The following is a 15,796-nucleotide window of genomic DNA, read 5'->3' as shown; positions in this document are numbered from 1 at the left end:
GGTCTAACACACACACACACACACACACACTGATCTGTTCAAAAGTCTACCATGGGAGTTCCCGCTGTGGCTCAATGGAAACAAACCCAATTTGTATCCATGAGGATGCAAGTTTGACTCCCAGCCTCGCTCAGTGGGTTAAGGATCCAGCATTGCTGCGAGCTGTGAGCTGTGGTGTAGGTCGCAGACACAGCTTGGATCCCGGGTTGCTGCGGTGTAGGCCAGCAGCTGCCGCTGCGATTGACTCCCAGATTGGGAACCTCTATATGCCACAGATGCAGCCCTAAAAACCAAAACAAAAAAACAAACAACAAACAAACAAAACCCATCCCCCCCCCCAAAAAAAAAGAAAAGTCTACTATGTCCCATAACACAAAGAAGATTTTTAAAAATGAGTCCACATTTTGTAGTTTAATTTGTGGAAAGAGCACTGATTTGGCTCAGAAAACCTAATTTCAGGTACCACCCTATCATTCAACATTTTCGCCCTCAAAAAAACAGTGAGACAAGATGAGAGAGATGAACAAATAATGTCCAAATTCCCATTCAGTCAGTTGTAAAAATTTCTACTACTAAAAACATTTCACTTGTTGGGATGACATTCCAGAGAAGACCCAATACTTCTAAAAGGATATATTTCCCTTTGAATTTAGAAAAATGCCTAAGTAAGACCTGAGCTCCTAACAGAGTCTTGCCTGAGACTCGCCTTTATTTTTTCACTTTTAACATTAAGATAACTAGATGACTGAGGTGACCAGGCTAACTTGAAATACAATGCTTTTGGCAACAGACGGAAATTACTTAATCGCAGAGGCAAAGCAATAGTTCGCAACATGCTTCACTGTAAGAGAAACCAAATACTCCATTGCACTGGGAATTTCCTTCTCTCTATTGTTGGGAATGAGATCTGGGGGAACATTGGGCACGGAGACACACACACATACAGCAGTAAGTAGGTCAGTAGATGGCACTCCTCGCCAACTCAGACACGGGGCTGGGCCAAGCAGCGCCGATCTGCTGCGATTTCAAGCAAAAGGGAATACCAGTAACTGTGTGCTTGCCTTGTGCCTTAGAAAACTGAATTCTGTTCCCATCATATCCCGCCCTGTACTCCCCCATCCCTTTCCACCCCAAGTCCCTGCACTCTGGGGGGTCACAGTCCCTGAAAACCCTCTCTTTGCAATACACAGCTGTTGACTAGGTCGAGAGAGTTCTACCACCTTCCCTTCAAAGCAGAAAATAGTACATTCAGGGCCCCAAAGTCCCACCCTACACATTCTGTAAGGGCGACGGCACAGAAGGCCAAACTACATTGAAATCCTAGTTTCTTTCTTCTGAAGCGGCAGAGGCAGGAACAAAAGCTCCGGGTGTCAGTGATCCGCCTGGAGTTACTGAGTGGCTGCCCAGAGAGGGCTCAGTTAATCTTCCTGCTTTGATCTCTCCTGCTCCAAAATAAACAGCTTTGTCAAAACCTCATTCTGAGAGCTGAGCCATGCTGAAGACAATTGTTTTAGTTATGATCATTTCTTATCTTTAAGGAAATGGCTCCAGAATAGAAAAGTACGGCTCCGTGTCTTCCCACAAGCTGATTTCAAACCAGTTTAACTGGATCGACTCTTTTTATGTCATTCAACATGCCTGGCAGGCTGATAGGTGATTTATGATATTCTGAATATTAACTCAGGTCCAATGGATAGCTTCCTTCCTTTAAGCCCCCTCTTTCCTCCCTCCCTTCAATACTTTCAGCCAAAAGGAGCTGGAATTTTGATTTTGTTTGAATATCACATAAGGGAGGTTTGGGGGGGGGGGAATCTTTGGTTAAAATGATACAGCACTATTACTCCCTGTTAAGCTGGACAGGGAGAAGCAGACACCCAGACTGCTGAGATGTACCATTTATGTACAGTAGTCTCTGAAAATAGAACTATGATGAGGTGCACTTCTATCCTTAATCTGAGGATATGGCTCGAGAATCAAATTTCCAAGATTATTATTTTTCTGTATTTCTTTGTGAGGACTGACAACTCAATTAGTCTGCAGATGGATTCACTATTGATGGGTCTTTCATGTGAATGATCACTAGTGGCTCCTAACAATACTCCAGTTAATTACTTGCTTTGTTGACACGTGGATCCTTCTCTCTCTCTGTTCACTTTTTCCAAGAGTTAGAAAATGTTTGATTCAATTAGCATTTTCCTCTCTTCCTCATCCCTAGAAGACTGAGAAAAGGTAAGGGGTACACAGCCTCGCTTGGCAATTTACAGAAACCTGAGAGACCACTGTCAACCTGCAGACAGAGAATAGCCGAGGGATACAGAAGACGGAAACTCCCATTTCACAGTCTGGCCTTCCCTGCATGTTTTGGTCTTTTTTTTTTTTTTTTGTCTTTTGTCTATTTAGGGCTGCACCTACAGCATATGGAGGTTTCCAGGCTAGGGGTCAAATTGGAGCTGTAGCCGCTGGCCTATACCACCGCCACAACAACACGGGATCCAAGCCGCATCTGTGACCTTACACCACAGCTCACAGCAATGCCGGATCCTTAACCCACTGAGCAAGGCCAGGGATTGAACTCGTGTCCTCATGGATGCTAGTCGGATTCATTAACCACTAAGCCACAACGGGAACTCCTGTTTTGGTCTATTTTATACGAGCTTTCAGATCACCATCATCATCATATCATCATCACACTCACACAGACATGTAAGACTGAAAAACACATTTCCAATCAAAGACATAGGCCCAGGGAGATAAGCGCCCTGGCAGTATATGTATCTCCTACCCTAAACTAGTTAAAAGTGAAAGCATATGGACCTCCTTATTAAGCTCATAGGTGTATGGAGCAAGTGACATCTGAGTGTTCCTGACTGATTGATGACTCACATGTGTAAAGCTACATTGTCAAATAAACATATGCCAAGGAACCAGTGGTATGCTATTTAATCGGATAAAGTAATTTTTACCCTTTCTAGATAGATGATGCTATTCATTTTTGCTTTTGTTTTGCTAACAGGTTAAAAAAAAAAAAGAAAAGGCTCGGTGGAACGAACCGGACTGGTATCCATGAGGATGTGGGTTCCATCCCTGGCCTTGCTCTGTGGGTCGGGGATCTGGCATTGCTGTGAGCTGTGATGCAGGTTGCAGACGTGGCTCAGATCCTGAGTGGCTGTGGCTGTGGCGTAGGCCGGCAGCTGTAGATCTGACTGGACCCCTAGCCTGGGAACCTCCCCATGCTGCAGGTGCAGCCATAAAAAGCGCCAAAAAAAAAGAAAAAGAAAAGAAAGAGCCTAAACCTTTCCCTGAAAGCAAGACTACCCATTCAGAAAGGGATGAGGGACAGTTCTGCTTGTAGGGCAAGATGGGGGCTTCTTGGAGCTGCATTTATTTAGCAAATGCAGTCTTAACCCTGACTGGGAAAGACAATGAAGGAAACTAATGAAGGGCACAAAAGCACACCCTAGTGTCCTTTACTCCTGGCATTGCCACTGCCACAGCCCAGGAAGTATCCTAATTCTAATACGCCACTGGGGGCAGAACTCAGGCCTACACAGGTTTAAATTGGATATAAAATATATTCAAGGTCAGAATACTATTCTTTTGCCAGCCCATACGAACACATCTTCACAAAAGAATCCCAAGCTATCTAGTTAGCCAGCCCGGGGCTCTTCCGCATTGATTGGCAATGATGGTTATGCACATTGTCCTCACTTTCCCTAGAAATGCTTGACTCATACTGAGCAGCCACACCGAGGTGAAAGCTGGCTTGGGCCATGGGCATGGCTGGCACTAGAGATGGAGAAACACATGGACTGCGGGGAGTTAGGCAAAGGAAGAAGAACATACAGCTCCTCAAACTAATCAGTCTGTAATAGATGATGAGGTTGGGCCTGCAGTCACATGTAGCACACAAAGAAACTGAAGCTGAACTGTAACTGGTGAGGCAAAGAACACTGATATTATTCCTGCTTAATAATGGAGGCTTAAGCTGTAGATTCAATTTTAAATTTCTTAGTTGTAAAGTTGAAGACATTTTTGCTTATGCTTTATACAAATATAAAAAGACAAAGCCCTCTGCTTTAAAAATCACATTTTCCCAGTAAACAAAGATCATAAACTCAAGGACAAGGCCCTTTAAAAGCCCAGGACACCTGTGCAACATAATAATTTCATAAAAACTGCAGCTCTTTTATTTTCAAGTTAATATATTCATACAGTAACTTGAATTAAGCAATTATTGTGGTGGTCACATGGAATATCTAAACAAAGAAATAAGAATAACACGGTAATAGTGTATCAACTCAATGCACAATGAGGTTTTACAATCCTTGCAAATAGTTTATTTTAGCAAGTATTTAAAAAATCCCAATCTTAATCATTTGTTTAACAAAAGCTATTCATTACAGCTTTCAAAGTTCTGCCTAGGCCTTATCAAATACCTATATTCTGAGTTGAGTATCAGTAAGTTTTCCTCTAGCTAAATTTATAACAACAGTGATAATGACCATTATTTACTCTGTATTTTATAAACTATTCTTTACAATCCCAAGTGATAATCCTTTGTTCCTGGATAAGCAGAGGCAGAGCACCTATAATAATTACCATCTATCTTCAACTGTTTGCCAAGAAGGTATGAGCAATGCCTCATGCTCTTTGCATATATTATTTGTTTCTTCATGTGTAAATGGGGATATTGGGAATATTAATACTTACCTCCCAGTAGCCAGCAAGGTAGATATTAATAGCCCCATTAACAGATGAGGAAACTGAGGATAAGTTAAAAGCTATCTTCCCACCAATTAATTACTGTAAATTAGTAAAACACAGGACCAGAATTTATACTAGCTCCAAAGGTTACATTTTTTCTAATTCATTAAATAGCCTACTTCCTACTGAGAGGGAAAATATACAGCAATCAGGAGTAAATGGACAACTCTTTTGGTCACCATCGCTTCCTGCATCTATGCAATAACCCATCCAATGGAATATACTTTTCTTGACAACAGAAGTTCTTACTCTATGTGTTTATTCCGAAGGTTGTAGATTCCCACTTATTTGCTATCAAGGGGGACTTTGTTTAAAATTTAAGGGCTAAAATGTTTTGTGTGCTGTGTAAAAACGATCACATCTAGTTCTGCCGTCTTGAGACGTGCAACTTACCTGGTTGTTGTTGGTTTTTAATAAGGGTGGCGGGGGGTTCGTGATGGAGGGGTGAGGAAGCGGAACTGCTTTCACTATCACTGCCATCACTTAAGCTAACTCTGAAAAGAAATAGAGAAGTCATGTGCATTATTACATATAATTATGGAATTATTCAAGGAAATAGATGCAGAGAGCAACGAATCCAAATGCTAGTCATTGGAAACGTGTTTTAACTTATGACAACTACCACGTTTTAGCATTTACTTTGGACTGGAACTGGGTTAACTGTTTTACCTGAGACTTCTTATTTAACAATCCCCATTTCACAGATGAGGAAACTGAGACTTGCAAAGACCGAGTCACTCACAGGGTCCCAGAGGTAAGAAGGGTGGTTCTAGGATTCAAACTCAAGCAGTATGACCAAAAGCTGGTGCTTGGCCAGTATATTTTACTGGCTTCATTTTTTCATGTAACTCCCTGTTTCAGCTCCATCCACCTACTATCATAAGCATGTCACCCAAGCTTGCAGGTTAGCAAAATGAGATAGTTCACAGGTTACTGCCTTTTGTTCCTCTTTCCCCATGCTTATTTGCTACAGGTGAAAACTGTACAAATATAGCTAAAATATAGGCTGCAGGAGTGGAGCAGTTGCTAAGAAAAATATGAACCACAGCCATTTAGGACTGACAGCTGAGGGTGACTAAGGATGAAATGCGTGAAGCCCAACCAACACTACCACTAATCATTTCTACTGTGTAATGATGCAAAGCTGACCCTAGTTCCAAGCCCTGCTACAAAAATTCATCGGAAATACACCACAGCAACATGAAAACACAGCACGTTTGGGATAACTGCTTTAGAAAAATACAATGGGATCTTTCAACAACGAAAGACAATAAACATATCATCCCCTCCCCAGATATTTCTCTTTTCAGAATAAAATGGACTTTTAGCCAGAATAGGAGATATTTCTTTAGTCTAATCTGCTGAATGTATGCGCTCCTTTGGAAATATCCTTTAGTGTTTGCTCCCTGTCTTTGGTTCTATAGTAACCTAACATAACATTCTTCTCAGAAACAGAAAATGCTTTAGAATCTGGCTAGTTTTTCTTTCACTCTGAACAGGCAATCACATTCTAGGTCTGTAATATATTCAGAAAGACAAGATACAAGGCAGGAAATGAAAGGGAGATGCTGGGATATCCTTTTAGTAAAAACTGATGGAACTTGTTTTTCTTAACTAAATTACATTAATGAAGTGTTCAGTTGAAGCACTGCTTTAAAATGCTTCTTGACTGAAGTGGAAGGCTGAGTATTTAAACTGATTAAACAGTTGAGACTTCACAAGTGCAATGAAGATCAAATGTTACGCTGGCAGGGGCTGTGCTAACTGCACGTGTCAGGAGGGGAGAAGAGCCTTTCTAAAACAGTGCAGCACATCAGTCAACTCACCAACTTGTAAGATCTGACCCATGGTGACTCAGAGGATGGGGCCAGGAAGGCACTGCTTATCACAGAATGGCTAGATCTTCTACATGACAATAACTTGGGAAACTGTCTAAACAGGCCATGCATTTTTCACCAGTTAAATGGGAGAGCAGTCAGTGGTCTGGATTTTGGTGTATGATACTCCTTACCTACAAGTTTTGGTCCATTTGTAGTTTTTTGTTTTGTTTTGCTTTTTTGTTTTTGAAGGTTGGTTTGTTTGCTTGTTTTGGCCCTATCAGTTTCCTTCTTGTCAGATTAAAAAATTCTAAGGGAAATGTTATAAGGCCAAGGCCATAAGGTACCTTATTTTCTCCCATTTAAAAGGAATAGAGGAGTTGCTGCCATGGCTCAGCAGAAATGAATCTGACTAGCATCCATGAGGATGTGGGTTCAATCCCTGTCCTCACTCAGTGGGTTAAGAATCCACTGTTGCTGTGAGCTGTGGTGTAGGCCAGCGGCTATAGCTCCAATTCGACCCCTAGCCTATGAACTTCCATATGCCGAAGGCACAGCCTTAAAAAGACAAAAACATTAAAAAAAAAAATTAAAAGGAATAGAAATGGGTGGGTTTGGGAGACAAGGTAGAGAAAGAGGTATTGATATTGCAATAAAGAAGAATCACTGAGATTTGATAGGCCATATACTATAAGGAGCCACTTCTCAAAGGACACTAAGGAATTACCAATTAACAAACATATCTGGACGTATCTGTCCAGATCACATTCTTTTTTTAGGAATGTTAGGGCCTTCTACACAGAAATGGGTAATGGGGAAAGATTTAACAAAACACATTATAAATGTGATTGGATTTTAAGTTCAAATAGATTCATATTTTTTCTACTCAAAATGCATTGAAATAAGCAGGCCTATTTGTTTTCCTCATGATAAAGAAAGAAAATCCTCAAGGCAATTTCAAGTTAACTATTAATTATAAGTGACATGAATTACCACCTTATAATGTAGAATTATGCCTCACTGCACTGAAACTACTTAAGGAATCTGTCAGCACACTTAAACACACAGGTGATCCTAATTTTAATTAGGTCACACACATAATTCATTGAAGCCAATTATGTATTTCTACCTACAAACAACAAACACATTTCCTCAAATTCTGAGCTATGTACAGCAATGGATCTACATAAATTCTTTTCAAATGAAAACAGTTTATTCCAGCAGCCAGTCTTGGTACCTTAGCATTTACTTTCAAGAGCAAGGACTTCTAATACATTTTCCCTATAAAATTTATAGAGGAAAGGCCTCTCCTTTCTGAGAAAAAGGGATACATAGTGCCCTGTAGAGGTGCGTGTAAGCATGCTAAGGTGCCCCAACTTAAAAAATGAATGTGACCACCTACTGCCATTGTTTTTGGTGTATCATACCTTTGCCATGCTTATACTACCAGGTCTGGTGAAAAGGTATGATTCCATCACAGGGAACCCCATTCCTTCCAAGACACTCACCTGCGACTTCGGCTGCCTCCTCTATTTACAGGTCTCTCCATTTCGGAGTCATTGTCATTATCCTCTGCCTCATCTGATTCCTCTTCATTGTCATCAGAATGCAGATCTTTCATTATAGACCTTAAAGGACCTGAGTAATGACAATGAACCACACGAAATCAAACATACCACTTCAGACACACTTAACCATATTGGACACAGGGGAATGCTCACCAGCACAGAACACTGGTTAAAAACTATCATTATCATATATGTATATATATTGTTATCAAATATATTTTTAAATTATGTGACAAATTTGGGAGTTTCTGGAATGCAACCTCTGCCAAAACACTGTTGTCTTCATAATGGATGCCCAAAAATGTTCATTCAAAAATCTCTATTTCCTAGGAATTTTTTTCTATGCACTTTTCTTCCCTAAGAAAAATCATACTTAAAAAGAAACAAAAAGATCTGTTCGTAAATTGCATGTTTTGTTAGGTTAATCCATGTATTGAAAAGTTGAGACTAATAAATCACCGTGGTTGTAACTTGTTCTTAGCAAGGCAGCCTTTGTGTGGTAGTTTTTGATCTATTAAGGTTTAGCTGTTCCTTTTATTTCAAGGTCAATTTCAGGTCAAGCAAGCATTTCAGTCAAGTTCAGATTATAAAGTATTTCAATTCCGTGGTGTAATGTCCTATCTCTGATCTTCATATTGATCTTGGACACAAGGTCTTGCTGCAACAGTTTTGTGTAGGCAGTTTTTACTTTTTAAGAAATTCCTGGCGAAATACTAGCAGGTCTTTACATAAATAAGACCATGTAATAAATCAGGTGCCCAGAAGATTTAAAAGAGTATCCAGTATTAGATGGGAGAGAAAAATTGAGTCAGAACAAATTTTATTCTAGAGTTAGGAAAAAAAAGCTAAAGAAAAAAATCATTAGTATGGATTATTTTCACTTTATTATTCATTAAGTGTGATGAAAACAAAAAGGATATTTCTAATCTTAACAGAAGAGATTGTAAAGCAATTGAGAAAGTGAGAGAGGTGCTTTTCATTCTGGATTAGCCAATTCCTAAAGTCTAATCTGTGACAGGAATATCTGAGCTATCACTAACTCCCTTCTAAAAGAGGATTGACGCTCTACAGTTTCACATTCTGCAAACCCAAATTTCTCTGCTTTCGCAGTGGTCTTTCATCTTTGGAAGTCAATGGGACAAGAACCCTGAGCGGCCAAAATGTTCAACAGTGTCTTTTATTTTTTTCTGGAAGCTTAGCCTTAGCCCAAACACATACAACAATTTAATCCTTTTCAAAACATACAAGGCCATCAGGAATTCAATGTGGTCACTGAAAAAGGTAATGTGCAATGTGATGCTCAGACACAAATTATTTCTTGATGTTATCTCACTTTTCTTGCTAAAAGGAAAAAAAAGAAAGAAAAAAAGAAAAGAAAAAAGCAAAAAAAGGGGGGGGGGGGAACCACTTGTGAAGAGTTTCCACATAGGAAAAAGTGGAAAATAGATTTAGTTAATGTTCTGGTTTAAATTTTTTTTTTTTTATTAAATTTCTTTGAGTTCAAGTAGAAGAAAATAGAAAGACAGCAAATTAACACTCTCCAAAGAAAAAGGTCTATTCTGTGGAAAAATAATAAAACGCAAGATACCCAAGAGGGAGACTAAAAACCTATTTCTCTCTGTCAAAGCTTCTCAAGTCCAGCTTCTGCTATTGTATTTCCTTTGGGAACTCCCTGGAATGGGCTGTGTCTATAATCCTTTTGTAAAATGGGACTCTGATGGCAGGGACTGGAAAAGGGGGGAATTTCTAGAGGCCAGCCTCATACATTAGAACAATACTCAAGTGCATTCCTAGGGGAAATAAATACAACTGCATAAAAGCCAAGTTATCATTCAAATAATAAAACAGTACAAAATAGGCCATAAATCAATTCATTAAGATGTTTTTATAAGAAAAATGTCTCCTTGTTGGCCTGGGAGATGTAGGTACCTTGTTGCCTGGTCTGGGACGGTGTGAAGCTGGAGCTGGAACTGGAGCTGGAACTGGCAGGACTGGGTTGTTCAGACTTTAAAGAGGAAGAGAAAGGCAGCATCAGTAAATGTACCAGACACTACACATCTACAATTATAAACAATTGTTGTCACATAGACATATTTTGTCCTGGAAAGCGGTCTGACACTGTGTAAGAAAAATGACTACAAATTGCCTTGTGTCAAAAATGCTAACATGAGAGCATGAGTGTCCTTTTTGTTTTGCCCACTGTATTTTTATTAGAGGTGGAAACAAGTATAAAAACTCAAAGATAAAGAGAAAAACACCTGGGTGTTACATGAGGAAAGAACCTGGCTTTGATTCCGCTGCTATGTTTACTCCTTTCTGGATCTCTTCCTAAAAGATACCTTGATTACCCTTTCTGCAATGTTTGATTGACTCAACTGGTTAAAACATAGTGGTAATGAGGCCAAGGTCATTAGTTCAATCACATTACGAGCCAGTTAATTTCACTCTGGTCCAAGGCCGTGACCCAATCCTAACCTCATTCATCCACAGTTCACAAATGGAGGCCAATGTTCACAAGGAGACCTGGCCAAGTCCCACACATGAGTCAGGGAAAATATTCCCTTTACTTTGACGACAAGATGACACTCTTTAGTTCCACAGCCCAGTGATGCAGAGAAACAGCACTACTACGCCCTACTCTTTCACTCACTCCCAATGCAGTCTCTTCATCCCTTAGTACCCAGAACAAGTTCCATGTCTTCCCCAAACCCACTGAAAATATGAATTATCTGTTTACTTATCAGATAAGCTGCAGTATTATGCTACCACTGCTGGGTATGCCTTTTCTTTTCAGTAGCCTGCCCGCACTGGAAAAAAGCAGAGAGTAGACATCTGTCTGGTGTTCCTCATACTGAGCAACATGCACTGCACACAGCAGTGCTCTGTATCTGTTACTGAAGGCAGCACACTAGGCCCTCTGTTCCACCATCTGCCTGTTTTTATGAGACTTGATAGTAGGTAAGGATGGTAAGAGAAAACACATGGACAGAACCCTGCAGAGAAATTGATCACACCATCACCCATTTGAATTTTACATATTTAAGGTCCAATTTAGTTTAAAATAACTTAATGTCAATAAATTGCATTGGCAGAGTGGACTATTTCTATCCCATTCCTAACATGCTCCTAGTTTCAACTACATACTCATCTGAGAAACATCTGAGGTCTTCTCACATACAGGACACATCTTTCTGCTTTGCTCAGTGATTGACTATGTTTGTAAGGGCCATGTGGAGGGACAATCTAAGACCACAATCTGAAGCCACACTGTGGAATTCCCATGGTGGCTCAGTGGTTAATGAACCCAACTGTCGTCCATGAGGATGCAGGTTCGATCCCTGGCCTTGCTCAGTAGGTTAAGGACCTGGCGTTGCCGTGAGCTGTGGTGTAGGTCGCTTGGATCCCAACTTGCTGTGGCTGTGGCGTAGGCTGGCGTCTACAGCTCCAATTGGACCCCCAGCCTGGTCACCTCCATATGCCACGGGTGTGGCCCTAAAAAGACAAAAAAAAAAAAAGTTGCATTGTGAGGATGAGAATCTCGTTTCAGTTCACGCTGCAGTGTTCCACCCCTGATTTCTGCACCTCTGCTCCAAGCACTGAACCCACCAGCCCCTCCTCTCCAAGCAACACCAAGCTCCACAGCCTCAGACACAAGGAAGCACTTTCAGGCATTCCTCGTGCACACTTCACATCCCCTGGCTGGATGGGAAACCAGGTGTCAGCAATCTACCACTCATCCTGCAGGAAAAGAGCCAGACAGGATGGCTAATGAGCAGCAGGCGGCCCACCAACCCTTCACCACTATGAGATTTCCTTGAGATCTGCAGTATAAGGTCCCACACGCCGCTGTTTGTGACCCACAAACAAGATCTGGCTTAGGAGTACAGATGCCTGTGGGAGGTACTCTTCATTTCTGTCGAGTGGCTCTTCCATGGTCGAGTCACTATGGTGAGTTATACAACTGAAAGGGCATTCAGTCGGCAGTGCTGTGTGATGCCCAGCTGCAAGACATTTCTCCCCGGGTCCACAGAGTACTCCCTTTCCTCTCCAAGTTGCTCTTTTCAGTCATGAAAAGTGTCTGCAAACGGTATTATTTTGATAGCTCTGGAAACCATCTGGGAGCCAAAAGAGAGGTTTCCTTACAGTGAACAGAGAGAGCTCTTAATTCCCCACCCTGCCTGGCCAGGACACGTCGCACTGGACTTAAAGGAGCCGTTCTGCCAGAGTTATTTGCTGAGAGTGACATTAATCAGGATCAAGAGGATGATGGCCATCTCTCCAAATACCCCATGCTAAAGGTGACCCATCTGTCTCAAGCACCATGCCAATGCTGGAACCAAAGCTGGACGCAGCCTTCTTTTAATTTCTTAACCATAAAAAGGTTAATAATTCCACAGTTGCTAACCATCGGAAAACTGGCAAACAGCAAAGAACATAATACAACAGGAGAAAAAGGCTTTCTATTTAACATTTATCATTAACACCCTGCCTCTTTCACAAAGCATTTGAGGAGATTTACAATAGAAGACATGTTAATTCAGTGAAAACATTAAAATGGAAAGTTGAAAGCAACAGAGGTAGATGGAGAAGGGTAAGATAAGCGATGGGCAGAAAATTCCAATGTCCAGGAAGCTTTTTGCAATTAGGACAAGGATCTGTGGAATTTTAGAGCTGAGGAGATGATTGAAGGTGGTGATTCTCATACGTTCATGCCCATTAGAATTAACTGGAAGACTTGTTAAAATCTTCCAGGAAGACTCCTGGGGGTGGGATTAACATATACCCACTACTGTATATGACATAGAGAACTAACAAGGACTTACTATGTACCATAAGGAATTATACTTAATATTTTGTAATTACCTATAAGGGAAAAGAATCTGAAAAAAATATATGTATAATATAACTGAGTCACTGTGCTGTATACCTGAAACTAACACAACACTGTAAATCAACTACACTTCAATAAAAAAATTTTCTTTTCAAATGCAGACTCCTGGGCCCCACTCCAGGGTTACTGATTCTGTAAGTCTCGGATAGTGATGAGGACCTACATTTCTTACAAGTTCCTAAGCGATGCTGATGCTGCTGTCCTGGGGGCCAACCAGACTTTTGAGAACCACTGCTCGAAGATTCAGAGATTCATAGCTGTGGACACTCATCACAATCAGTTGGGTGGATTCTACACATAAGGAGATTGTGATTCAATATGCTTGGGGGGACATGTTTTTCATAAGTTCAACAAATGATGTTAATGAACACCAGTGACATTAGGCTAATTACTTTTTTTGATAAATGCAAAAAACATGCCTCCCATCCCCCCCACCTTTGTGGCCATACCCACAACATATAGAAGTTCTCGAGCCAGGGACTGAATCTGAACCATGGCTACAACCTACGCTACAGCTGGGGCAACATCAGATCTCTAACCCACTGCACCACAGCAGGAACTCCAAAAAACATATTTTTGAAAGAATCTTAAGTTTAAAGCATAAGAGTGGGGTTCTCATGGGGCCTCAGAGGTTAACAAATCCGACTAGCATCCATGAGGACGCGTGTTCAATTCCTGGCCTCGCTCAGTGGGTTAAGGATCTGGCGTTGCCATGAGCCGTGGTGTAGACTGCAGACACAGCTCAGATCCTGTGTTGCTGTGGCTGTGGAGTAGGCTGGCAGCTACAGCTCTGATTGGACCCCTAGCCTGGGCACCTCCACATGCTATAGGTATGGCCCTAAAAAGATGACAAAAAAAAGAAAAAAAAAGCATAAGAGTATGCATCATGAGAAAATTTAGATACTTATTGATCAATCCAGAGGTAGCCTCCCTGCATACTCTTCTAAGTATTTTGCAAGAAAGCACCCTGAGTGAACACAGTTACCAGTGAATAAAGACATTTATGAAGTATGTATAATTGTGTTGTGGTGGATGGACCTTAAACTAACCTAAGTTGATCAGGAAAGAATGTAACTTAAATTTTAACTGATCAAAAGCTCTTCAGCTCCTAGATGAGATGGACACCATCTTAGATTTTATCAAGTCCAACAAAACAGAGCTATAGCTCACTTGAAGACTGTATTTTTTTAAAAAATCAGATTTACTCTCCAAAAATATAAATCAAGGATAATTAGATAAACTAGGTAAGGCTGTTGACTTTATAAAAAAATAGTCACCATAAGCGGGGCTAGATTAAAATCTTTACAGGCCCTAAGGACTGAAGGGATTATGGTGTCCTCCTTTTCCCTCCCTCAGTGTGTTAAGTGCCAAGACCCAAGTTTAGGGAATTCCAATGAGGTTCTGATTTTTCCTCTCATTTAAGACTTGTTTTTGAAATATCAAATTTTCCTCACTAAAGAATTTTTTTGTTTCTTTTTGCTGATGCCCTAAGCACGTTTAGCTGATCTACTGAGTAATCACGCGCTAGACATGAAGTTCTTTAAATGGTGTGCTTCACAGTGACAAAAGTTGAGGCTTAATAGTCTCAAATTCTATTGTTCACTAGTGTGTGTTTTGGGAAAGATCACTTAAGCATTAGCTTCCTCACAGAATGAGGGCACTGACTCTCACGTAGAAGTGACAATGTTAAATTGATATAAAAAACCCCCAAAAAACCAGCTCACTGCTGTTATAATGGTGGCTTAGCAATATTTAGTTACTACAATTATTTACAAGAGATCACAAACTCCTCTACTGCCTAAAATAAGATACATCCTTACTACAAAAACAATGAGCCTACCAAGATTTGCGATGCAATCTTCAACATTAAATGGCTATGCAAAATCATTTTGTAATGGATTTTCTATGGAGGATTATTTTTGACCAAGACAAGTAAGAAAAACCACATGTTTACAACTCCTAGAAGTTCTTCAAAGAGCACCTGCCAAGGTAGGTCACGTGGCAGGACTTGTAAACTCTGCCATTGTTCCTTATACTGGGAGCAGACTTCCTCCTTAGGTAATCAGAAAACAGAATTATCTTTTCTAATAGGTAACTATATTTATGAACAAAATTTCAACTTGATCTTTAAAACAATAAAAATAAAGGTGGGGGAATTATATATGCCTTTCTTTAGGAGAAAGGAAGAGAATACAGTATAAAGAATTTTTTTTAGACACGTTGCTTTTTCTCCACTAAATTTCTACTTTGTTTAGAAAACACACACCCTGCAATAGGGATTACCTTTGCACAAATATTCAGAAAGACTTATCAAGAATGAATACTAATCAAGGAGGAAAACACAAATGTAATATACTTTTCAAAGACTACCTCACTCAGGATGGATGTTAACTAAACTTATTGTGGCAATCACTGCGAAATATGGGTATCAAATCATTATGTTATACACCTTAAACTAATACAATGTTGTATCTCAATTATATCCCAGAAACTACTTCATTTGGTCTTTCTACCATAAGAACCTGAAGATAATCCAAATCAACTCTCAAATATATATTTGATTTTAAAGAAAAATGACATATCCATTCTAAACAATTGTAGAGAGTGTTCTTCATCATATGAATGCACTCTATCTTACCAATTCCCATTAATAGATAACATATAATAATAGCTCTATCAATACAAGGTAAGGTCAAATAAGCAAAGAAATAACTATTGAAAGTTATAAATAAAATAACACTTGCATTTAACTAGAT

General features: G+C 40.1%; 1 protein-coding gene across 1 annotated transcript in view; it reads right to left on the bottom strand.

Moving 5' to 3' along the window:
- The window catches only part of MLLT3 (MLLT3 super elongation complex subunit), a 298,608-nt gene that overhangs the window by 14,781 nt on the left and 268,031 nt on the right, over positions 1-15,796 (bottom strand). The window contains 4 exon segments of the mRNA XM_047767585.1: positions 5,158-5,193; positions 5,195-5,258; positions 8,090-8,219; positions 10,079-10,154. Of these exon segments, the coding sequence (XP_047623541.1) occupies positions 5,158-5,193; positions 5,195-5,258; positions 8,090-8,219; positions 10,079-10,154 (306 nt within the window).

Source organism: Phacochoerus africanus, chromosome 2 (assembly GCF_016906955.1).
Source record: "Phacochoerus africanus isolate WHEZ1 chromosome 2, ROS_Pafr_v1, whole genome shotgun sequence".
Lineage (NCBI taxonomy): Eukaryota > Metazoa > Chordata > Mammalia > Artiodactyla > Suidae > Phacochoerus > Phacochoerus africanus.
Note: the sequence above shows the minus strand (reverse complement) of the source record. Positions and strands in the feature narration are given on the sequence as shown.